Raw genomic sequence first — 26475 nt, forward strand, 5'->3', positions numbered from 1 at the left:
CTAGATGTACTAGGCTCATCCACCACATCATTGCCCCCATGATGCATAAGGGGGGCAAATCTGTTTTGGACTGGGATATGACTATTTCTAGGGGTATATCCATAGTTCTGAACATTATGGTGTGCCCCTCGTGTATCATGGTAATCACGGTCACGACTGGGATAAGTGTACCCCTGGTGACCCCTCCGTGGGGAATAGTAAGCATTGTCATGGCTCACATGACCATAAAGACCACGGTCATCATCATAATACGAAGGCCTCCTCCTACGAGGTGGGTAGTGGTTTGCACCTCCCCATGCTGAACGTTAAGTGTTTCAACCCAAGGTCCCTGTTTCTTTGGTCTATTATGACCTTTTTTTGGTTTCACCGTAGTGTAACCATGAGTATGTGGGACATTAATGTGACCAGTTCCTCTCATAGTGGAATTTAAACCAGAAGAGGATGGAACCTGTGTAGAAATGACCCCTTCTTGAGTAGCATTAATCTGATGGGGCATAGAACCCGAAGCAACTTCCATAGTTTCTTCTATCTTAGCCTGCCATTTAAACACTATTTTATTAGAGTAATCAACAAAGTCCCTGTTATTCTTTTTCTTTTTCTTCAGTTTTTGTTCTTGGTCCTCCTTTTCTAAAAAGATTTTTAGAGAATTAGATTTTGTTTTATAAATTTCCTGTTCCTTAAACGGAGTGAGTTTCTCATTGAGTTTGGTTACCTCCTCGTTAAGAGATCTTAATTTCCCCCGTTTTTTATCGATTAAAAACTGTAAAAATTTAACACCAATACCATTAAAATAAGAAAACCATCCCTCTAAATCAGTTTCGCCTTTTTGAGGGCTTACTTCCCATCTAAGACTGCGGGGGACCATTTTTTGACTAACATATTGTTCAAGATATGCTATGTCCCATCTTAAAGGATATAGCGGATCTTAAAATTCCCAGATCCAGAAATACATTTGAGTTTCAGGGTCAATTGAAACAGATCTGTAAACGTAACGATTTGGTTGTACGCCCAGCTGATAAGGGCGGGGGGGTGGTGGTCTTGGATAAGAGCGATTATATAGCAGAAATGCAAAGGCTTTTGTCTAACACCACCACTTATAGCCTTCTAGCCAATAACCCAACAGTTAAATATAAGAAAGAACTTCAGGCCTTAATAAATGAAGGTTTCTCATTGGGTGTTCTAAATAAAAAAGAAAAAGCTCACTTAATTCCATCAGCACCGAGAGTGCCAGTGATATATTACCTGCCCAAGGTGCATAAAAGTACCACCAACCCACCTGGTCGTCCGATCATTAGTGGGTTGGATTCTATAACGGCGCGTATTGGCAAATATATAGACGAGTTTTTGCAGCCACTGGTTATCTCTACTCCATCTTACTTACGTGATACCACCCAGGTTATTAATTTATTGAAGGATTGTGAATGGAAGAATGGGTTTACATTAGCTACTGCTGATGTAAATTCACTGTATACTGTCATCTCACACCATCATGGTTTGGAAGCAGTTCGTTTTTATTTACAGCAAGACATTTCACTTTCAGTTATTCAAAGAGATTTTATTGCCAACCTTTTGGTATTTGCAACTAGCCACAATTATTTCTGGTTTGGTGGAGACTATTATTTGCAAAAATGCGGAGTAGCGATGGGCGCCAAGTTTGCCCCCAGTGTGGCAAACTTGTTCATGTCTTTTTGGGAAAGAGAAGTCATTGATGTTAACCCTCCAAGTCAACTCAAATTATGGAAAAGATATATTGATGACATCTTGGTGATTTGGGAGGGTGACACCCTGTCCCTCGATAGTTTTTTATCTAGTCTGAATATTAATGACCGAGGAATTTTTTTAAAATATGATATTAGTGAATCTACGATTAATTTCTTGGATCTTATCATTACGGTTAAAGATGAGACAATAACCACCATGACCCACTTTAAAGAAACTGATCGCAATGCATATATCCCCACTACGAGCTGCCACCATTCACAATGGCTTAAGGCTGTCCCAAAGGGACAATTTCAGAGAATTAGACGCAATTGCACTTCTCTGCACGATTTTCAACAGCAGGCCCAAACTCTAAAGAAGAAATTCTTAGATAAAGGCTACAAAGAGGACAGCATTGATGAAACCATTTTGGCTATCAGTACTTTGAATAGAGACCAGCTTTTAACCTCAAAACAGACTGTTACTGATGACAAAGATTTCTTTAGTTTTGCTTTGATTATTGGGTTTTCTGATCAACACTTCTCTGTAAAAAAGATCTTAAGAAAACACTGGGGTGTTCTGAAGAATGATCAAATACTGGGATCGATCAACCCAGAGAAACCCATAGTAATCTTCAGGGGAGCACCGTCATTACGTTTAAATGTTGCCCCAAATATCATTGACCCCCCCAAGGTGGTGAATTTTTTTCAGGAAATGAAGGGCTTTTATCCATGCCGCAAGTGCAATATTTGCAAAATTAATGCATTTCAGGGACGTAAACTCACATCTTTTCAATCTACTCAGACCCTTAAGGTATACAATATTGAGACATTTATCACCTGTACTAGTGATCATGTGGTTTACTTAATACAGTGTCCCTGTAAAAAACAATACATCGGTCGGAATAAACGAGCTGTTAACATCAGACTTAATGAACATGTAGGTAATATTGGTAGAGGATTCCCTAAACATAATTTATCTAAACACTTTGCGAAGCATCATGCCAAAAGCACTGATGGGACATTGTTTTTACCCATGGAAAAATTATGTCCACACTGGAGGGGTACAAATAAAGTGCGTACCATTTCCCAGCTTGAGACCCGCTGGATTTTTAACATGTGATCTTATAGGCCTCATGGGTTAAATGTGGACTGGGACATCAATTGTTTTTTAAATAATGCATGATTTTTTGTCCTGTCCACATTTCTTGCTTTACCCTTCCACCATCCATTTTTCCTCCTTTTATCAATAGGTGTTTTTAAATTTTTTTAACATTTTTTTATATATTTTTTAATCATGTAAATGTATACCTTAAATGAATTGATATGATTCTCTTTCAAGACTTTGTATTAATATATATGGCTTAGGATATATATATATTTATGTATATCTTTATATGTTATAGGTCGGTTCAAGATTTATATATATATATATGTTATAGGTTGATTTTCATTAAGAAACTTTAAGCTATGTGAAGTCGATATGGTGTTTCCTGATTTTTCCTTTGCTGCACTTACTCCGTCCATGTGTCTTATTCCTTTTTGTCCACAAGATGGCACCCTTCTTATTATTATTACTCTCTTCCGCAATTAGCTTCGTTTGTGCGTCGCACATCAACACGTGCACGCTCCGTTTTTCTCTCCCATAGTTCTTATTATTTTTGCCCTCTTCCATCATGGTGGATGTGGCTATATATATTGAGCTCTGTGATGACGATCTCCCAGGCAGCCTATCCCCGTAGACGTCCGTATTGCGACGAAACGCGTAGGAGGAGCTTAGCCGTAGTGACGTCATCACGTTAGACGGAGAGACACGTGACGAACGGAGGTACGAAGCAAACGGAAGGTCGAGGAAACGCCATCCTCTCCACGCCATATCCCATATGCGATTTTACCAAGTCTTTGCTGTAAGTGCACACTTGTTTTTATTAAAATCAATTTTTACACAGTAACGCACTATGTGGTTTCCCACCATTCTTTATTTTATGAATACATCAACGCCAATTGCTAAACTGGAGTGGATCTGAATAGGATCTTGTCCCTTGGAGCTTTTATGCTGGTGTTAGTAGCAGTGTCTGGAAAAGTCTTTTTAGGGAAGACTTTAAACATCCTCATACCTTATGAGACCGTTGAAAGCCCGGTCTTTTTCTCTGGTAAGGAGATTTCATTTCCCACATATTGGGTGTCTTTCTACTTTATCTTCGGTGGAGGATCTTTTCACATGCAGATACTGTTGGTCACTTAAATTGGACTCAATTCACTGATTTTTTATGGACTATTTTTTCTACTATACTCATTCATTAATTTGGATGGGTCTGATATTTTGAATGTTATATTCTCATTTCACCTATTGTGTTCACTCATATTATTTTTTGGCCATTTATTTCACATATATTTTTCACAGGTCAAGTTATTAGCGCTGTATTATCTTGTTTTTTGCACTCAATGATTGCTTTCCTTTCTTATTTCTTTTATTTCTTGATCTCTCTCTCTCTCTCTCTCTCTCTCTCTCTATATATATATATATATATATATATATATATATATATATATATATATACAGAGAAAGAGAGAGAGAGAGAGAGAGAGAGAGAGATGTGTGTGGGTGTTTTGCAACAGTATTATTTTCCTTGAAAAAGTCATTATAGAGTTAAAAACCTTCAGGAGTGATTAAGTGAAAACAGCTGCTACTCGTTCTCTCCTTCCTGCCCCTTCCATCGACCAAAGAAAGATGGCCCCCATGAGTGTGGAATGTAAGCCACGAGGTCAAGAACAGACGTCACAAGAGAAGACCATATGTGGATTCGCGAATCAGATGTACCCATATAAATGACGATTGCTTATGTCACTCTGTCTATAAAGCTACGATGCCAATAAAGGTTCAGTCTCTTTGTGGGTCGGAAGGCATGAAGGTCTGTGGTCTGAAATTTTGTCTATAGACTACAGGCTTACTTTTGTCATGAATTTGAATCAGAGGCAGAATGGGTTATGCCCTGGAGTTGTGCCAGGGGGTATCCTTATCACAAGATTCAATTAAATCAATGCAAACTGACAAATACACTATACAAATGGATTCCAAACAACAGTAATTGCCACTTCTCACATTTGCTTGTGAAATGTGAATTTGTGGAAATGTAATTAAAGTAATGAACTGAACATCAGTAAGAAATTATGAGAACAAATAAGCAGAGACAGACCTTACATTAGTGTCCTGGAGGCTTGGACTCTTACTGAAGTCAAAAACACATGTCTCTTCTTTACCAACCTGCAAAACAATTATGCTATATGAAAACAATGGTAAATAGTTTTTAGGACAATCACAGAATTTGTAGTCTGTGTAACCTATACCCATGCATTCATCACTCTAACTCCAAAAATCTCCTCTCATGGTGCTGTTGAGCTATATCTAGTCACGGGGTGACATAGGAACTAAAAAATATGTATAAGGTGGTAAGAGAAGAGACCCTGGCTAAAGAGTGTAAAGCAAAGAAGAGGGAGGCAGGAGTGTGGCTTACAGATAGGCAGCCAAATGGGAATGTAAGGATGGCTAAATGATTAATAGCAAAGGAGATAGAGAAGTTTTAGCGACTGACAGCAAAGCTGAACGAAAGAGTGTGGAAGTTAATATGGGTGCCTATTTTCTATCTGCTATCGCAAATAATTAAATTTTCAACCAAATTTGATGGGTAATACATAGACAAACTCTACCACTTAGGACACTAGTACTGGAAAATGAAAACGATTGAAATATAATATCTGGGAGAAAGAACAGGTAGTTATTTGTAATTTAAGATAATGTAATGGGGTTGATATACTAAAACTGGAGAATGAAAACTCTAGTGCAGCTTCCCATGGAAACCAATCAGTTTCCATGTTTTTTTTTTTTTTCTGTCAAAGCTTAATTGAACAACCTGAAATTAGAAGCTGATTGGCTACCATGCACAGTTGCACCAGATTTTGCACTCTCCAGTTTTAGTAAATCAACCCCAATGTGTTTTTAAACAAAATAAGTTATGTTCTTAACATTGGTTTTAAAATAGACAGTTAAAATATAACATCTACTATAAATTGGGCACATATAGAAGAAATGGATACACTGCAAATTGACCATCTATATATTGTTAAATCGTGTCACTCAATCACTTAATGATTGCTCCTTTGTGCTTTCTAACCTTTATAAAACCATACTGTCACATCTTTTCAAGGTTGAATTTATAAAACAAATCTGTTTTATTGCAGTTGTCAGCTGAAAATTTCCAAAAATAATGAGACAAACATCTAGGTGAATCTGAGTTGGGAATCTGGGAGTTTTCTCTGCAATTTAATTCCTGTAGCTGTCAATTATTTAGTCTGTTATTCAAAGTAAACATCAGCCGTTAAAATTTGAAAATGCAATAAGCGCAAACCCTAAAAAAGACTGCTTTATTTAAAGTGCACATCTAAGGGTAGAGTAAACAGCATTTAAAGATAACAAGCATCATAAAATGTAAGACTATGTTGTATATATCACAGTCTGTATATCAGTGTAGATCTATATTTCTGACTGGTTTTGTTTAGCAAAATGTCACTTGAAATATTAAAAGCCCAATGAGACAAACACGCAGGATAATCTTATTTAAGAAGTCTGGAAGAGGTTTTTTTCTTTGCTAAAGAGAGTGTTATGCCGTATACACACGATTATTTTTCGGCTTGTAAAAAACTACGTTTTTTTAAAAATATAATTTAAAATGATCGTGTGTAGTCCACACACGATCATTTTAAATTATATTTTTAAAAAAACGTAGTTTTTTACAAGCCGAAAAATAATCGTGTGTATACGGCATAACACTCTCTTTAGCATCATTTTTCGGGTTCTGAAAAACGACAAAAAAAAACATTCAAACATGCTGCATTTTTTTAACGACGTTTTAAACAATGTCGTTTTTTGGGTTGTAAAAAATGATCGTGTGTGGGCTAAAACGACGTGAAATGCCCGTGCATGCTCAGAAGCAAGTTATGAGACGTGAGCGCTCGTTCTGGTAAAACTAGCGTTCGGAATGGAGTAAGCACATTTATCACGCTGTAACAGACAGAAAAGCGTGAATCATCTTTTACTAACACGGAATCAGCTAAAGCAGCTCAAAGAGTTGCGCCATCCGCATGGAACGTCCCCTTTATAGTGCCGTTGTACGTGTTGTATGTCACCGCGCTTTGATAGAGAATTTTTTTTTTTAACGATCGTGTGTGGGCAACGTCGTTTTAATGATGAAGTTGGAAAAAACGTCTTTTTTTTTTTAGAGGCTGAAAACTTTGTTTTTTTACAAGCTGAAAAATGATCGTGTGTACGCGGCATTTAGGCCAGGTTCACACCTAAGCGAATTGAGTGCGGCTTAAACTGCATCTAATTCGCAGGACATTTCAAAATACATTGTTTTCAATGAGGCTGGTTCACATATGTGCGATGCATCCGCACTGCGCATTGCCTCCAAACCGTGTGCGGTTTTTATGTCTTGCGGTGCGGCTCAGGTGCGAATTCAGTCCCATTATCTTCTATGGGTACGCATCTAATTTGCAGATGTGTTCTGTTCTCTTCAGGAATTTCTCTCATTCAGCTCAATACACTTCTCCCCCACTCTCCTCTCACCTGGAACTTCTCCCAGGTCTCCAAATTCGCATCTAAAACGTTGCTAATCTGCAGAACACTTCTCTTATCTCTCTGCAGAGATAAGAGAGCTGAAATTCGCACCGCACTAGTGTGATTCAGGCCTGAATGTTTTCCGCTAGGGATGAGCCCGATGTTCGAGTCAAACGTAAGTTCGACTCGAACATTGGGTGTTCACCTGTTTGCCGAATAGCGAACAATTTAGGGTGTTCGCTGCAAATTCGAAACCCGCGGAGCACCCTTTAAAAGTCTATGGGAGAAATCCAAAGTGCTCATTTTAAAGACTAATAAAGTTAATAAAAGTTATTGTCATAAAACGTTTTTGGGGACCTGGGTCCTGCCCCAGGGGACATGTTTCAATGCAAAAAAAGTTTTGAAAATGGCAGTTTTTTCGGGAGCAGTGATTTTAATAATGCTTAAAGTGAAACAATAAAAGTGAAATATTTCTTTAAATTTCATACCTGGGGGGTGGCTATGGTATGCCTGTAAAGTGGTGCGCAAAATGACATTTCTAAAGGAAATGTCTGGTATGGATTTGGAGGGGAACCTTACGCCATTTAAAAAAAAAATGGTGCAGGGGTCCCCTTAACCTCCCTGGCGGTATGATTATTTCAGATTTTAGGTGCTGAAAGCGGTACCATTATTTTGCAAGGAAATTTGGTGTTTTACATTGTAGGCCTGTAATTCTTAGGAATAAATAACTTAAATCTGTCCAAACAAGAGTCTAGTAGGAATCCCGGGTATGAAAAAGTTTGAAAAATAAAATCATAAATTATAATATAATAAATAATTATAAATAATTATAACAAATAATAAAATAATTATAATAAAAATTATTCAATAATGTAATCAAGTCAAAATCACTGAAATTTGCTCAGTTGCAGAATTGTCGCTGTCATTACTTTTATTTTTTTATGACAAATTTCCCCACAAATCGCTATTGCTCAATTCTGCAAGCGATTATAATTTATTATTGCTGTTTTCTAGCTGCTCTAAAACCACTTTTGACATAAAGGGACACTTTTTGGTTGCTATGGACAATCTACAGTTTTCAGGCAGAAAGAACAGTTTTTATTATACAAAAGTACATGCAGATCACTGGGCAGACCACTAGGGACAAAGGGGGTGTGTATTTTTTACATACAGTACTGTAATCTATAAGATTACAGTATACTGTATGTAATGTGTTTATTTACTTTTTTGAATTTGGCGCCGTTCTCCGCCCCCGTGCGTCGTAATGTCGCAGGGAACAGAGATCGGCGGCACAAAGGGACACTGTGTGTTTTGAGCGAGGACGCCGCTCGCTCACACAGCGGGGAGGCATCGCAGGATCCAGGGACAAGGCAAGTAACTTTGCCTGTGGCTGCTGCGAGGCGATCCCGAGTCTGGCTCGGGGATACCGCTTTTGGTACAGAAATCTTACTCGAGCCAGACTCAGGAATACCGCCAGGGGGGTTAATATCCATACCTGAAGGGCTTTGTATGGAATTTGGGGGGACCCCACGCAATTTTTTTTTAAATTTTGGTTTGGGGTTCCCCTTAATATTCATACCAGACCCAAAGGGCCTGGTAATGAACTGGAGGGAAACCCATGCCGTTTTTTTTCAATGACTTTTATCTGTATTGCCGGGACCCGACATTTTATTATAGCCGCGAGTAGTTTTAAATTACTTTTTTTTCCTTTAGAAATGTCATTTTGCGCAGGGACTGTTCTAAACACAGGAAAAACATGCCACTTTACATGCATACTATAGACACCCCCCAGGTATCAAATCTAAATGAATATTTCAATTTTATTGTTTCACTTTAAGCATTATTAAAATCACTGCTCCCAAAAAAACGTCAGTTTTTAAAACTTTGTTTTGCATTGATACATGTCCCCTGGGGCAGGACCCGCATTTCCAAACACTTTTTATGACAATAACTTGCATATTAACCTTTAAAATTAGCACTTTTGATTTTTCACGTTCGTGTCCCATAGACTTTAACGCTTAGACACGGTTCACACAGGTGCCCCACAGAAGCTCATGAACCATACATTGAACTGACACTTTTTTTTAGCTTCTCTAGACTTACAGCTTATTCAAGTCTATTAAGACACAGCAACTGCACCAACAAACTGTATTCAGGCCTGCTTACCCACACCGCTGTCACATTAGGATGAGTGGCTGTGACATTTCAGCCATCACATTCTAATAGACTTGAATGGGGTTGCATGCAAGCACCTTGAGTATAAGAACTTAAAGGGGTTGTAAACCCTCAAGGTTTTTCACCTTAATGCAATCTATGCATTAAGGCAAAATACCACCTGTGCTGCAGCTTCCCCTCAGAGCCCCCCTTTTACTTGCCTAAACTCTGTCTTTCTAGCAGCGGGGATGAGCACACCAGCTCCAGCTGGTGCCTTGGGTCCTGATTGAATAGATTGATAGCAGCACAGCCATTGGCTCAGGCTGCTGTCAATAACATCATAAAAATATCAGATTTATTATAGCGTGTCTCCACAGTAAAAAATTATTGAGATTGGTAGGATAAAAAATGTTGGTAATAGTATTTGAGGTGTAAATTCGAGGAGCACCAGATAGCTCAACGTGTTTCATGGCTAAAGTGCCACTCTTCAGGAGAAGATGCAGAATAGGTGTCAAATTTTTTTTTAGAAGTAAATATTACATTGGGTAGGTATGTAAAAAATTATAAAAGGAAAGGGGAAAAGAAAAATAATAAGTTAATTAGAAACGTGAACTTCATGTCGCCAGGTCTCCCTGGCTGCATGATTCACATAACCTTGCTCCCATATATTCATTGCTGGAAGATTGGTCAAAGCAGTGGAAGCTGCAGCTCAACATTTCTAAATGAAAAATTAAATTTGAGAGAGTACAATATTAGGGGTACAACCTGGGCTGGAACTACAGAGGGAATACATTTGGAGCTTACCTACATGATTGTAAAATGAGAAGTGTGGCCTGGCATAGGGGAAAGAAAATATAATTCTGCAATGTATAATTAGAGGGATCCCCTGTAGAGATCTTTAGACAGTGTTTAGAATACTGTAAGAAAAACATATTACTTGATAAGATAGGGCAAGTTCAGCGAAAATAAAATTAAACTGGGAAAGGTATTAGGAATAAAATACAACACATCAGGAAAGATTGCAGGGCATAACTACTCTTTGAAAAATGTGACAATGAGATGCCCTACCACTGGGTAGAAATTGGCAGAGGTGACACATGGCTCTCACGTATACTGAGTGAGGGGCTCCAGTATGTCAATTCTAAGGCCCCGTACACACGAGAGGATCCATCCGCTGGAATTGATCCACGGACCGGCTCCAGCGGATAGATCCCCTGGTGTGTACAATCCAGCGGATCTGTTTCCGCGGATTTTTATCCCCTGGGATGGATTTCAAGCGGATAAAAATTTGAAGACATGCTTTAAAATCTATCCGCTTGAATCCATCCCAACGGATTGATCCGCTGGTCTGTACAGACTCACCGGATCAATCCGTCCGAATGGATCCCCCGCATGCGTCGTAATGATTCGACGCATGCGTGGAATTCCTTATATGACAGCGTCGCGCACGTCGCCGCGTCATCATCGCGGCGACGGCGCGACACGTCATCGCGATGGGATTTCGGCGCGGATTTCGATCCTATGGTGAGTACACTCCATCGGATCCAAATCCGCGGAAATCCTCGAGAGGATTTATCCACGGAAACGGTCCGTTGGACCGTATCCGCGGATAAATCCTCTTGTGTGTACTAGGCCTAAGTGGAGAAAGTTGGTTTGTTTGGTTGCATCTTTCTCCGGGGGTTTGTAACTCTGGGATTAGGGTCTAGCGCTTGAAGGCTTGGAAGAGTTTTGGGTGGGATAAAGCCTCCAAACCAGTTTCCAGATGCTGCTGAAGACCAGCACACATGTGCAGACATGCAAACCCATTATTATCAATGACATAGCAGCAGGTCAGGGCTCCATCCATTTCCGTTTATAATTATTTTGTATATGTTTTGTTTGAACTTTTCTTCATTTTTAAATACATATGGGTCACCTAGACCTGAAAAATGGATTTGTGTACTTACCTGTAAAATCCATTTCTTTTAGAACATCAAGGGACACTGAGCCCACTATACAGTTGTATTCAAAATTATTCAACCCCCACTGAAATTGATTGTTTTGGCCAGTTTGACATTGATTTTGATCATTCAGTCATCCTGCTTACAATTAAATCAAAGAGGCACGTGTAGGTCAGACAAATATAACATAACATTTATAATGAAATAACCACAAATGTATTTTCTGTGCTCACATCATTATCAGTTTTATTCAACCCCCAAGTGACATTCAATCTTAGTACTTAGTACAACATCCTTTTACAGTTATAACAGCTTTTAAACGTGAAGCATAGCTTGACAAAAGTGTCTTGCAGCGATCTACGGGTATCTTCGCACATTCGTCATGGGCAAAAGCCTCCAGTTCAGTCACATTCTTAGGCTTGCGCACTGCAACTGCTTTCTTTAAGTCCCACCAGAGGTTCTCAATCGTATTTAAGTCTGGTGACTGCGATGGCCACTCCAAAATGTTCCAGCCTTTAATCTGCAACCATGCTCTAGTGGACTTGGAGGTATGCTTGGGATCATTGTCCTGTTGAAAGGTCCAACGTCTCCCAAGCCTCAGGTTTGTGACGGACTGCATCACATTGTCATCCAATATCTCCTGGTACTGAAGAGAATTCATGGTACCTTGCACATGCTGAAGCTTCCCTGTACCTGCAGAAGCAAAACAGCCCCAAAGCATGATTGACCCCCCGCCATGCTTCACAGTAGGCAAGGTGTTCTTTTCATCATAGGCCTTGTTCTCCAAACATAGCGTTGATCCATGGGCCCAAACAGTTCTAATTTTGTTTCATCAGTCCACAGAACACAATCCCAAAACTTCTGTGGTTTGTCCACATGACTTTTGGCATACTGCAGTCGACTCTTCTTATTCTTTGGAGACAGCAAGGGGGTGTTCTGGCATGGAGGCCTTCATTACGCAGTGTGCGCCGTATTGTCTGAGCAGAAACTTCAGTACCCACATCTGACAAATCTTTTCTCAGTTCCTCAGCAGTCACACGGGGACTTTTCTCCAATCTACGCTTCAGGTAGCGCACAGCAGTCAAAGTCAGCATCTTCTTTCTGCCACGACCAGGTAGCGTTTCAACAGTGCCCTTTGCCTTGAATTTGCGAATGATGCTTCCTATGGTGTCTCTTGGTATGTTTAACATCTTTGCAATCTTCTTATAGCCATTGCCCTTCCTGTGAAGAGTAATCATTCTCTTGACTTCACCATGTTTGTAACCACACTAGTAAATGTCTAGAAGGAGCGGAGTATCACAGTCATTTTAAAGCTGCCTAATTGGTGCTTATTAGGCGTTATTGCTGCTCCCTAACATCCACAGGGGTTTTCAATACCTGATTGAAAACACTTCAATGAACCTCTGTTCTTCAGAGTGGTAGTCTTTAAGGGGTTGAATAATTGTGTAAATGAAGAATTCACAAAAGAAACATTTACTACTGTATTACAAAACCAATTGATGTAATTTTAGTTGCATATGGTTCTTTAAGAAGTCCTTGTAGGATTTCATTCTGAATACAATTACAAATGTACACTAAATTCCCTAAAACCCTTTACAGCATTTGGGGGTTGAATAATTTTGAACAAAACTGTAGTGCTTTGCACCCTCACTTGGTCTATTTGGACCAAAGAATACTCAGGATATAAACACTTTTGCCTGTACGCACCAAGTGAAGCTATGCTCTCTGCTTTAACACACTGTTTCCCAGAAAACAGTATGTTAAAGCAGACAACAAATAAATAAAGCTTAAACTGTTCTCCACCGTTTCAGATTTCTTGCACTTTAAAAAACAGTTCCTTCAAATACTGGATGTAGATATTTAAGGCTTTTATGACAACACAATGCAGCCTGTGGTATGGAGATTTTGATTGTTGGGTAGATTGCCAATGCATTGTCATTAAACATCTTGAATGCCGCAGGATTATTTTATATGTTTTAAAGAACCAATCACAGGCTGCTGTAAATGAGGCACACAGCAGTGCTCACACAAATGACTTATCATAGTATACTTCCTTAAAGCGGAGTTCCACCCTAAAAATGAACTTTCTACTAACAGCTTGCCTTTAATGTAAAAAAAAATCTGGCTGTTACTAGGTGCATTTCGTAATCTGCCTAATTCCTGGTCCTAGGTGGTTTAACTTCCTGTCCTAAGACCCCTATGCCTCCTGGGAAATGATGACACTCATTTCCCAGGAGTCTCTGGGCATTACTGTGCCTAAAAATCGCCCAGCGTGCGCCTCTCCCTGAAAGGCAGGAAGAAAATAGAACTGGGCTTCACATGCCCTTACATGTGATGGATACGGCCACAACATGAGCTGGAGGATATAAGGCAAGTGTTTGCAATGATTTCTGGAATGATTGGGGAGCTATTAATATGTTTTAGGGACTATTTAATGTGATTGATTTTAGCTTACATCCTGCTGGTGTCCTGAGAGTCAAGATCTTGAAGCTACAGTTTTAGTATGTATATTTTAACATCTTGAACCAATGTAAATATGCATGTGTCAAAGCTAGATGATCCCTGTGGAAGCAGAAATCATGGTAGCAGGCAATGCTAATACAGTGATTACCACTAGCTCCTCCGGTGCCAAGCAAGCTGACTTAATTCACTAAGCAGCAAGGCAGTCACTCTGCCCTGCTGCTTAGTGAACACGGGAGGTTGCTTTCAATGAATGCAATGTGTTCTCTCAATGGATGAGGTGGAGATCATGACCATCCTGCTTCTCCATCTCGTCCAAGCAGAGAAGCTAGTGTCAATTAGAGGTGCTTACAACATTGATTTCCAGCTTCCATGGGGATTTTTCCAGGTATGACACATGCATATGGACATTAGTCCAAGTTGGACCAATGTAACTATGAAAAAATAGGCCTACCTAAACTAAGCTTTAAGACATGGCACTCTCATTCAAGAGGCAAAAAATTGTTAATTGGCTACATTTCCAATTTCAAGTTCTAAAGACCTTAGCTATTAGAAAGTTAGAAAGCTCTTCTGTCTAGACCAGGGGTGCCCAACCTTTTGAGGAGCGAGGGCCACTGAACTGACTTGGTAACCGGTCGCGGGCCAAAATTGGTGGAATGGGCGGATGACAGGTCTGTGTCCAGGCTGCATATGCAAATGGGGGTAAATAGACATAGAGACAGTGGTGGCTGGTGGATTCTTCTTTGGGGGGCAGCAAACAACAACCCCCCCCCCCAGCAACGTGGCAGAGACCCCTTGCGGGTGGTCTGGCCCAGCACATACCCGCTTCTGTGATGGAGCTGTGTTGTCCTCTCCTGGAGTACGGGCAGCAGCCGCGGCTGCTCAGGCGTATGCTCCTCAAGCTTCCTCTGCCATGTGACTTCCGCCTAAGCGTTAGGCATCCAATAGGATCGCCTGATGTTTTGGCCAATCGGGAAACAGGTCTCACAGACCTGCTTCCCGATTGGCGGGAAGGAACTTTAGTGTGATAATAGCGAAAATTCATTTGCTATGGTCACACAACTGGATGGGCTCAGAGCACAATGAGGATTCGTTTGAAAGCAGTCCAGTAACCACTGTAGACCAGATATGCCCATTTATACTCTGTAATTTCAGCAATAAACTTACCTTTAATAACAGTCTTCAATTCAGTTTTCCCCTAGCTGTTGCTGTCCCAAGCAGAGTGTATTTGGTATTGATTGTGATAGGAGGTGGCGTTATACAGGAAGCATCAGCTTATGCGGCTCTGCTCTGCAGCTGCTTGCTTTCTCTACCGCTGGCCTCATTCACAACACTGATACTCTGGAATGGTGGGTTGGCGACCTGCGATCTGAGTTTGCCAAACCACCATCCTAGAGCAAAAGGGCACTGGCAACATCAGAGGGCTCCGCGCGCCACATGTGGCCCCCGGGCCACTGGTTGGGCACCCCTGGTCTAGACCAGAGATTTTTTTTTTACATTTTTGGTTGATTTGGTTAATAATATTTTTAAATTACCCAGAGTGCTGTGCATCGCTTCCCGCACACATCACAATGCCCTACCTTAGTACAACTGTGCAACAACGGATTTAATGCTGGAGTTCAGTTTTCTTTACAATAAGATTGAATAGAGTTCTACACACCTGAGGCGCCCCTCTGTAAGCAGTGTCCATCTGTGCTTTAAGTATGTTGCATTTTATGTGTTCAGGTAAAGATGAAGGAGGAGATAGTGGAGAGTGGAGCGGCTTTTCATATGCTTTCTGGTCTTCACTCTGTAATGTTTTAAGAAATAGAAAATGTACATGTTACTTAAACATCTAAGTAGAAAAGGTGTAGCCTATATAATAGTATAAAAATGCATTTTCCTAAATGCTCTTTAATTAATTTAGTTAGAGAGTTATTACTGTACTTCTGAATGCCAGGCAGCCTCTTGTAATTCCCATAAAGCAGCAAGCTAGGTGTGAGAAGGGCGGTATTAGGGGCCGATTGGTTGTGCTGCATACACATGGGATAATATGTAGCACAGACAAGTACAACTAAGAATTGTCTTTGCCTGCTGTAAACTTATAATACACAACCACATTGAGGTCCCCAGAAATTGGTCATCAAAAACTATGGTATCTCAGAATAACTTTTAGTGAGTGAAATTTCACAAGTATGTACAACCAAATACTATTAACCACACATGTAGGGGCATAATTACAAAGCAGTCAATTTGACTTTCACCAACCATACACCAGCAGTGAATTTTTGTTGAATGTAAGATTCACTTCTTTTTAAATATTACCCTTACACTGACTGGACAAGCCCCTTATTTTTGGGTCCCACTTCTATACCTGTAATCTGCGGATGGGCTCTCATGTATGTCGCCAGAGGTTCCATCATCAGATAAAAATAAGCGGTGAAAGAGGACACCCCTGGCGCGTACCATTCGTTATTGAGAATGGAGTAGATAATACACCTGCTATATACACCCGGGCTGAGGGTTGACAAGCCCCTTATTTTTGTTAATCATAATATACAGTGCATTCATAAAATATTCAGACCTCTTTTACTGTTTTTAATTTTGTAAATTTGCAGCCTGATACTACAGTTGTTTATAATTCATTTTTTTCTCATTAATCTACACTTAGTACCTTATAATGACAAAACGAAAACGTTTTGAAAACTTTTTAAAGTGTCTGTGAATTTATTAAGAAAAAAAAAAGAAAAATCACATGTACTTAAGTGATTTGACCCTTTATTCAATACTTTGTTAAAGCATCTTTGGCAGCAATTACAGCTAAGAATCTTTTTGGGTATGACGCATTTTGTGCCATTCTTCTTTGCAAATGCTCTTATGCTCAGTCAGGTTGGATGGGGACCGTAGGTGGATAGCCATTTTCAGGTCTCTCCATACATTTTCAATAGGGTTCAAGTCAGCTCTCTGGCTGGGCCACTCTAGGACATTCACAGAGCTATCCCTAAGGCACACCTTAGGATAATTGTTATGTTGGAAGGTGAACCTTTGGTCCAGTCTGAGGTTCTGAGTGCTGTGAAACAGGTTTTCATTGAGCATATCTCTGTACTTTTCTCCATTCAGCTTTTCCTCAATCATGAGGGGTCTCCCAGTCTCTGCTACTGAAAAACACCCCCACAACATGATGCTAGCACCACCATGCTTCACTATTGGGATGGTATTTGGCAGGTGATGAGTGATACCTGGTTTCTTCCAGACATAACATTTCATCTTGGTTTCATCAGACCAGTGACATTTTTTTCCTCACAGTCAGAGTCCTTCAGGTAGGTGTTTTTTTTTTTTTTTTTGCAAACTCCATGTGGGCTTGCATGTGTTTTGCATGGGGAGAGGCTTTTGTCTAGCCATTCTGCCATAGGGTCCAGATCGGTGGAGGGTTGCAGTGATGGCTGTCCTTCTGGAACTTTGTTCTATCTTCACACAAGATCTCTGGAACTCAGAGTGACCATAAGGTTCTTGGTCACCTCTCTTACTGTCACGGAGCTAGTAGACCAGACTGTGTGACTTCATAGATGAGACCAGAAACGCATATAAGTGAAAGAAAGGTATTTATTAAAAGGTGACAAACAAGTGAAAACAACCAGTGCACAACCCACAACAAATAATATATACAAATGCAGGGGAGATACCGTAAACGTAACAAGCCAGGCCGAGGTCATACACCAGGGGATATCAGCAGGAAGGGGGACAAGGAGCCAGACGGACAGGGAGAGCAATGATGGACAGGCTGCGGGTCAGGGATCCAAAGGAAACCAGGATACAGACGGGGCAGGTCCAGGAAGGGCTTGGGATAAGGATCAGATCGGATAGAGTTGGGTCAGAAGCAGGCTCAGGGTCAGGAAGATAGATAGATACCAAGGCGAGGTGTGCTTGTACTCGCCGCGTATAAGTAGAGATGTCAGTGATTAGGTTCAAGTCACACCTGAGCGCAGCAAGAGCTGTACGTTCCACACCGCCAGGATCCATCCACTGGTGGAGACCAGGACTGCGACATGGCCGTCCACCTAAACTGACAGGTTGGGCAAGGAAAGCATTAATTAAAGACGCAGCCAAGAGGCCCATGATAATGCTGGAGGAACGGCAGAGAGCCACAGCTCAGCTGGGAGAACCTGTCCACAGGATAACTATTAGTCATTCACTCCACAAATCTGGCATTTATGGAAGAGTGACAAGAAGAAAACTGTTGATGAAAGAAAGCCAAACGAAGTCTGGTTTGCAGTTTGTGAAAAGCCATGTGGGGGGACACAGAAAACACGTGGAAGAATGTGCTCTGGTCAGATGAGACCAACATTTAACTTTTTGGCCTAAAAGCAAAACGCTCTGTGTTTGGCGAAAAAACTGCACTGCACATCATCCTGAACACAGCATCCCCACTGTGAAACATGGTGGTGGCCGTATCATGTTGTGGGGATGTTTTCTTTTGCAGGGAAGCTGGTCAGAGTTGATGGGAAGATGAATTGAGCCAAATACAGGGCAATCTTAGAAGAAAACCTGTTAAGTCTGTAAAAGACTTGAGACTGGGGCAGAGGTTTAGCTTCTAGCATGACAACAACTCTAAACATACAGCCAGAGCTGCAATGGAATGGTTTAGATAAAAGCATATTCATGTGTTAGAATGGCCCAGTCAAAGTCCAGACCTAAATCCAATTGAGAATTTGTGGCAAGACTTGAAAAATGCTGTTCACAGATGCTCTCCATCCAATCTGACAGAGCTTGAGCTATTTTGCAAAGATGAATGGACAAAAATGTCACTCTCTAGATGTGCAAAGCTGGTAGAGATATACTCAAAAAGACTTCCACAAAATATTGACTCTGAGGGGGCTGAATACAAATGCATGCCACACTTTTCACATAATTATTTGTAAAAACAAAATTGAAAACCATTTATCATTTTCCTTCCCCTTCACAATTATGTGCCACTTTGTGTTGGTCTATCACATAAAATCCCAATAAAATAAATTTACATTTTTGGTAGGAACGTGACAAAATTAGGAAAATTTCAAGGGGTATAAATACCTTTTTAAGGCACTGTAGAAAAATTAATATAATACATGTGTGTTGCTGCTGAGATCCAAGAGTGTAACACTCACTCTTAACCACTTGCTTACTGGGCACATAAACCCCCTTCGTTCCCAGGCGAAATCTCAGCGTCCGGCACTGCGTCGCTTTAACTGACAATTGCGCGGTCGTGCGACGTGGCTCCCAAACAAAATTGGCGTCCTTTTTTCCCCACAAATAGAGCTTTCTTTTGGTGGTATTTGATCACCTCTGCGGTTTTTATTTTTTGCGCTATAAACAAAAAAAGAGCAACAATTTAAAAAAAATATATATTTTTTTTACTTGTTGCTATAATAAATATCCCAATTTTTTTTTAAAAAACTATTTTTTTTCTCAGTTAAGGCCGATACGTATTTTTCGACGTATTTTTGTAAAAAAAAAAAAAAAAATCGCAATAAGCGACTGGTTTGCGCAAAAGTTATAGCGCCTACAAAATGGGGAACAGAATTATGATTTTTTTTATTATTTTTTTTTTTTACTAGTAATGGCGGCGATCTGCGATTTTTATTGGGACTGGGATATTGCGGCGGACGTATCGGACACTTTTGACACAAATTTGGCACCATTCACATTTATACGGCGATCAGTGCTATAAAAATGCACGAATTACTGTATAAATGTGACTGGCAGTGAAGGGGTTAACACTAGGGGGTGAGGAAGGGGTTAAATGTGTAGCCTGGGTGTGTTATAACTGTGTGGGGGGAGGGGGGTGACTGGGGGAGGGGACCGATGCTGTGTCTCTGTGTACAAGAGACACAGATCGGTCTCCTCTCCTCTGACAGCACGTGGAGCTCTGTGTTTACACACAGAGCTCCACGTCCCTGCTGTCACCTGCCGTGTCACCGACGATCGCGTGTACCCGGCGGACATCGCGGCCGCCAGGTACACGCATCGGGTCTTCGGCGATGCGTCGGGACAGTTTTTACCCGCCGCGCGCCACCCAGTGGCGCGCGCGGGTAATGCACATAAAGGCCGTTTTTAAACGGCCACTTGGCACTTGAGAGCCGCGCTGCGGACGTATTTCGTCTATAGCGCGGATCTCAAGTGGTTAATGTTAAAATATCACAACCAAAATGATCCAGTGCCACACTTGTGTTACAACCTGTGTATATTAATACAAAAGAATCCAAAATTAATCAAAAACAAAATACAGTCCTCTAAGGCCTTGTACACACTGTCGGACCAAATCGATGAGACTGGTCCGTCGGTTCGTTTTCAGCGGTTCACCTCTGAAGTGGTCTGACGACCTGATATGTGTACACACCATCAGTCCAAAATCCGAGCGGGTCAGAACGCGGTGACGTAAAACACACGACGTGCTGAATAAAACGAAGTTCAATGCTTCCAAGCATGCGTCGACTTGATTCTGAGCATGCGCGGGTTTTGAACCGATGCTTTTCTGTACTAACCATCGGTTTAGTCCGATCGCCCAGCGGTCCAGCGGTTCGGTTTTGAAGCATGTTTAGAAATTTTGGACCGAAGGAAACCAGACCGCTAGCCTATACACACGGTCGGTTTGGTCCGATGAAACTGAACTTCGGTTCATTCTCAGAGGACCAAACCGACCGTTTGTACGAGGCCTTATACTTCCAATGTCAAATCAATAAGTATGAAAAAGAAAAGTCCATGTGTTGTGCTCCACCAATAATCTATTTGAAAGTGTTTGATTAATAAATAAATATATAAAGAAAATATGAAAAGAAAAGTCCATGTGTTGTGCTCCACCAATAATCTATTTGAAAGTATTTGATTAATAAATAAATATAAAAAGAAAATATGAAAAGAAAAGTCCATGTGTTGTGCATCACTAATAATCCACTTGGAAGCGCTTGATCTCTTATGCTGTACACACCATGTGTGACTTATACCACCACCATTAGCTCAGCTCCTGTTTTGACCTATGGGTAATAGGTCATATGCGCTTGTTCCTTTAGTGCCGTTTCACACTGCAGCGATGTCCGATATCGGATTTGCACCGCACTGCAGTGCAAATCACATGGCTGATATCACATTTGGAGCAAACTTGCACAGGACCCATTTTTTGGTCCGCAGCAGAATCAGATCGCATGGGTGTTCATGCCCATGCAATCTGATTTCTGTCCAAATTTGCAAGTCGCACTGCGATATGCAAACTGATTTGGGTGTGTCATTAACTTTTACTTGAAATTCCCAGCAGTTCGCATAAGGCAGTGTGAACTACTGCCGGGAGACATGCAATGCAGGAACCCGCAGTGGATTTGCAGGGTTCCCGCATTGCTGCAGTGTGAACCAGCACTTAAGAGTAATCCATAGATGGGGTCAGATCTCTCAAAAATCTCCTCCAAATCCGTTCTTACCATATAGAACATTTACCAATTCCACCGATGGAAAGTCAGAGATAAGCATACAGACCATCTCAGTGCTTTACTACAAATCAAATTGCCTACTATAATGTAAAGACTCTTTTAACCGATTGAGGACCGCGCACGATGATATACGTTGACAAAATGGAACGGCTGGGCACAAGGGCATACAAGTACGTCCCCTTTAAGATCCCAGCCGTGGGTCGCGAGCATGCTGCCGCGGGCGCGTTCGCAACACGGTCCTCTTCTCCGTGACCGTCCCTGCGGGAGCAGCGGACCCGATCGGGTCACAGAGAGGAAGAACGGGGATAGGTAAGTGTAAACAAACCTCTCCCCGTGGTTCCTAGTGAGCATGTCACTGATCGTCTGTTCGCTGTCATAGGGAATGACGATCAGTGACATCACACATCCAGCCACGCCCCCCCACAGTAAGAATCACTCCCTAAGGGCACACTTAACCCCTACAGCGCCCCCTCCTGGTTAACCCCTTCACTGCCAGTGTCATTTTTACAGTAACCAGTGCATTTTTATAGCACTGATCGCTGTAAAAATGACAATGGTCCCAAAATAGTGTCAAAACTGTCCGCCATAATGTCGCAGTCACGAAAAAAATCTCTGATCGCCGCCATTACTGGAAAAAAAAAATATTAATAAAAATCCAATAAAACTATCCCCTATTTCAGGGCTCAAAATTTCAAGTCCTGAGCTACTAGCCAGGCCTCAAGAGTTACTCGCAACCAGTTGCCCCACCTAATTCATACACTGCCCTGCGCCTAATTGCACCGGTAAACACGCCCTCGTAGATTATCATCAAGTTACAAAATTAAATATTACCAACAACAACTTTAACAAAATGGGACAGGGCACTGGGGGCAGACCAGAGGGACAGGGCACTGGGGGCAGACCAGAGGGACAGGGCACTGGAGGCAGACCAGAGGGACAGGGCACTGGGGGCAGACCAGAGGGACAGGGCACTAGAACTGGGTCTCTTCCCCATTTTCTTGCTGTCTCCTCTGCAACTCCCATCCATCCTCTCTCTCTCTCCCATTCATCTCATCATCAGGAGCCTGTGTGTGCGGCTCCACGCTTGCATGTACCCACTTCCCCCTTTTATTCAGGCTGGCAGAGAGAAGAGGAGCTGCAGCACAGCGGGAGGGAGTACAATCCAGCGCTGAGATCCACACAACTGCACAGCCATTGACACCATAGCACAGCGCACACTGACAGCGCACAGCACACATTGAGACCAGTCTGTTCACAGTGCTCAGGCTAAACTGTTGGACACTTACATAGAGCACAAGGAGAAGAAAACTGCACAAACTAGAAGGCTGCAGCTCTCATGTCAGGGCAACTTTCAGTGAGCGCTGCACCAGAGTGGTAATTTTTGCAATCCTCCACCTCACTCATTATTTTTTGCTCTCCAGCTACATTGGTCGGGGCCCGGGGGAGGGGGGCAGGCTCAGAGAGGTCATACTGTTAGGTCCCATGGCTTAATACGAATTGTAAGGAGAGCACCTGTGTACTGCTCTGCCTGTGCACGGCTCACCAGACTACTTTTCCCGAGCATGCACCTTTCCTCTTCGGCCGCCAATCTCATAGGGACTCTAAGTGTAGGCACAGATTGGAGGGAGATTGGTCATGCAGCCCTGTCATCATTCGCCCCCAGCTTAAATCCACTCGCCAAATGCTAGTAGGCGAGTGGAAATTTTGAGGGCTGCCCTATTTGGTACACTATACATTTTGCGCAAATCAATCAATAAACGCTTATTGTGATTTTTTTTTTACCAAAAATATGTAGAAGAATACGTATCGGCCTAAACTGAGGGAATTTTTTTTTTTTTTTAATATATACAGTATATATATCTTTTTTGGGGGATATTTATTATAGTAAAAAGTAAAAAAAAAATATAGATTTTTTTTCAAAATTGTCGCTCTATTTTTGTTTATAGCGCAAAAAATAAAAACTGCAGAGGTGATCAAATGCCACCAAAATAAAGCTCTATTTGTGGGAAAAAAAGGACGCCAATTATGTTTGGGAGCCACGCCGCATGACCGTGCAATTGTCTGTTAAATCGACGCAGTGCCGAATCGCAAAAAGGGGCCTGGTACTTTAGCTGCATAATGGTTCGGGGCTTAAGTGGTTAAACAGGCAAGTAATCATACTTAGTATACTGGTATAGGTATCTTTTGCTCGTGTTGTACAAATCAGGTACCCATAGATTTATTGGTGCCTTCTCTCCATACTCAACTTGCTCAAAATTCTTCCCTTATTTTAATATTGGACATCAGATTAGTTGTCCCAAAGTTGCATCAACACACAAAAGGTAAGTAGGTGAACCCCTCATTTAGATCATAAAGTACCCTCGATCCCAGACAGAAAATTAATTTGGCCTCTGGTTTAAAGAGGATCTTGTTCTTGTTCTGATATTATAGGCACAGACTAAAAAGGATTAGCAGTTTAGCACTACTGGTGTATCTTTCTGCCTTCTGCTCTCCTACAGAATTAATATGCTTCCCATCCTAGAAGTATACACATACACTCATTTGCTTTTTGTTTTTCTTTTCATGATATACATTATAAGCAACAAAGGTTGATTTTTTTGTCTCTCTTATTGGCCATTGGTGCGTGGGCACGTGCACCCCTATTTATAGTTTTTTCACTGTCGTAGTGCTTTCCAAATAAAACACCATGTTTATTATAAAAACTCACCTTAAAAGTGCACTGCTATCTGGTACAACAGACACACAGCATGTGTAATGAATCAATCCACCATGTGGGGCATCATTATTGGAGGCTGAAGCTTGTAGGTAGATGACTGACTACTGTGGCGCATGACATGTAACATATCTCCTAAAACTTGCTCCACCATACCCAAAACAAACGTCCGTAGGATGCCCCACATAGTGAATTGATTCATTACACATGCTGTTTTCCATGAACTCTGACTATACATTTCTTGACAAGGGATGTTCTGAACCATTAATAGAACAGGCCTATACCCTTTATTTGAATAGAAAAAAGCCCAAAGTAGCCAAAGAGGAATGTGAACACTCCATCAGGTTCACTCCTCGTTTTCACAACCAACAACGTGAAATGGAGTGGATCCTTACAAAACATTGGAATATTTTATTGCAAAATCCAAATCTAAAGTCTGTTGCCCATGAGACACCCAAAGTAACATACAGAAGGGCTCCCAATTTGAAAAATAAGGTAGCTCTGAGCAAATTGAGACCATCCACTCCACTATATACGTTGCTTTCCCTTAATATTTTTCCCCTCAAAAGGTGTGTACCAGTGTTGTAGGGCCCTTTGCAATACCTGTGACTTTTTACAACACTGCCAAAAGGATTTTATTTTGCACTCTCCAGCTTTAGTAAATAAACCCCAGTGTTATGGTTTCACAGAGAAAAGACAGCAACATATTGCACTGGAGATAGGTGGGGGATGGGTGCGCTGGGAAACAATGTTTATATAATGTTGAACTAAACAAATATATAAATGAGTGAAACATCTTTAGATATTGATAGATCTAGTGTGAAAGTCCATGTGCGCTTAGTTGAATATATAATCTGGCCCAAATCCTAAATAATTGGTGGGAACTGGGCTCAAGTGAACCAGTCCAATAATAATGAGTGAAATTGAAGAAAGGAAAGTCCCAAAGTAGATCCTCAGGTTAAACTGAAAAATTGTGCTTCCAGTGTATTCCACCTTCACCATATAATCAGACACCCGAAGTGGATAAGTGAAATGGCTCCTTACCAGATGGATATGTCCCTTAGTTTGGTATCAAACAAGGAGACATTAATGGCTTGTGACAGGATCACCTGTAGAGTCTGCTGTGTCCTAGCAGAGATGTTATTGCCAGTCATGGATGTCCCAGTGTTAGCATGAAAAACAGAATGGTGCCAATATAGTGTAGTACGTTTTATTGCAGATTAAAAGCTTTACATAAAGGGAGCCAAGTGGCCGCCTACCGTAAGAAGTGCCTGAGACCCGGCACTGAGGCTGTGTCGCGTAGGGTTATCGTAGTAGGGTTATCGCGTAGGGTTATGTGTCACGTGTACGTGGTTGGGCGGCACCCAACCACGCACGTAACGTCACTTCCTGCTAACGCTGGTTCCGGATATCGCTGAGGTGGAACGCACGCTCCACCGACGAGAGGACGAGACAGCGGTATACATTGCGGTATACATTGTGACACATAACCCTACGCGACACAGCCTCAGTGCCGGGTCTCAGGCACTTCTTACGGTAGGCAGCCACTTGGCTCCCTTTATGTAAAGCTTTTAATCTGCAATAAAACGTACTACACTATATTGGCACCATTCTGTTTTTCATGCTAACACTGGGACATCCATGACTGGCAATAACATCTCTGCTAGGACACAGCAGACTCTACAGGTGATCCTGTCACAAGCCATTAATGTCTCCTTGTTTGATACCAAACTAAGGGACATATCCATCTGGTAAGGAGCCATTTCACTTATCCACTTCGGGTGTCTGATTATATGGTGAAGGTGGAATACACTGGAAGCACAATTTTTCAGTTTAACCTGAGGATCTACTTTGGGACTTTCCTTTCTTCAATTTCACTCATTATTATTGGACTGGTTCACTTGAGCCCAGTTCCCACCAATTATTTGGTATAGGGATTTGGGCCAGATTATATATTCAACTAAGCGCACATGGACTTTTACACTAGATCTATCAATATCTAAAGGTGTTTCACTCATTTATATATTTGTTTAGTTCAACATTATATAAACATTGTTTCCCAGCGCACCCACCCCCCACCTATCTCCATTGCTATAATCTTCTGATTATATTTGGGTAGCTGCTTTTTTTCTATTTATTTATTACAAGTTATTTTTGGCGCAAGATTGCACATACACAAACATATTGCACTGACTTCCATGCAAAGTATGTAAGCACTTTTCTTGGGTGGTGGTTTAACAGGGAGATACCAATATTATTTAAATTAATAAACAAGATAGTGCACTATATCAGAGAGACAATAACCATAAATATTTTTGATTGACAGAGTAGTAGATAATGCTGCAAACTAGTAGAGACAGAGCAATATTTACCCTCCAGTAAACACTATGGGCCTGATTCTCAAAAGAGATACGCAGACTTAACTGCTGTTCAGCCTGCGTATCCCTGTGCCTAACTTTGG

The 26475-nt window shown here is 41.3% G+C and overlaps 1 protein-coding gene across 1 annotated transcript in view; it reads right to left on the reverse strand.

Moving 5' to 3' along the window:
- LOC120940551 (band 4.1-like protein 4B) overlaps nt 1-26475 on the reverse strand; it is a 245453-nt gene that overhangs the window by 182595 nt on the left and 36383 nt on the right. Inside the window, exons 3-4 of the mRNA XM_040353484.1 lie at nt 15526-15654; nt 4895-4962 (exon numbers count right to left, since the gene is read on the reverse strand). Of these exons, the coding sequence (XP_040209418.1) occupies nt 4895-4962; nt 15526-15654 (197 nt within the window). The remainder of the gene's footprint in view (nt 1-4894; nt 4963-15525; nt 15655-26475) is intronic.

The sequence above is a fragment of the Rana temporaria genome, chromosome 5 (genome assembly GCF_905171775.1).
Source record: "Rana temporaria chromosome 5, aRanTem1.1, whole genome shotgun sequence".
NCBI lineage: Eukaryota > Metazoa > Chordata > Amphibia > Anura > Ranidae > Rana > Rana temporaria.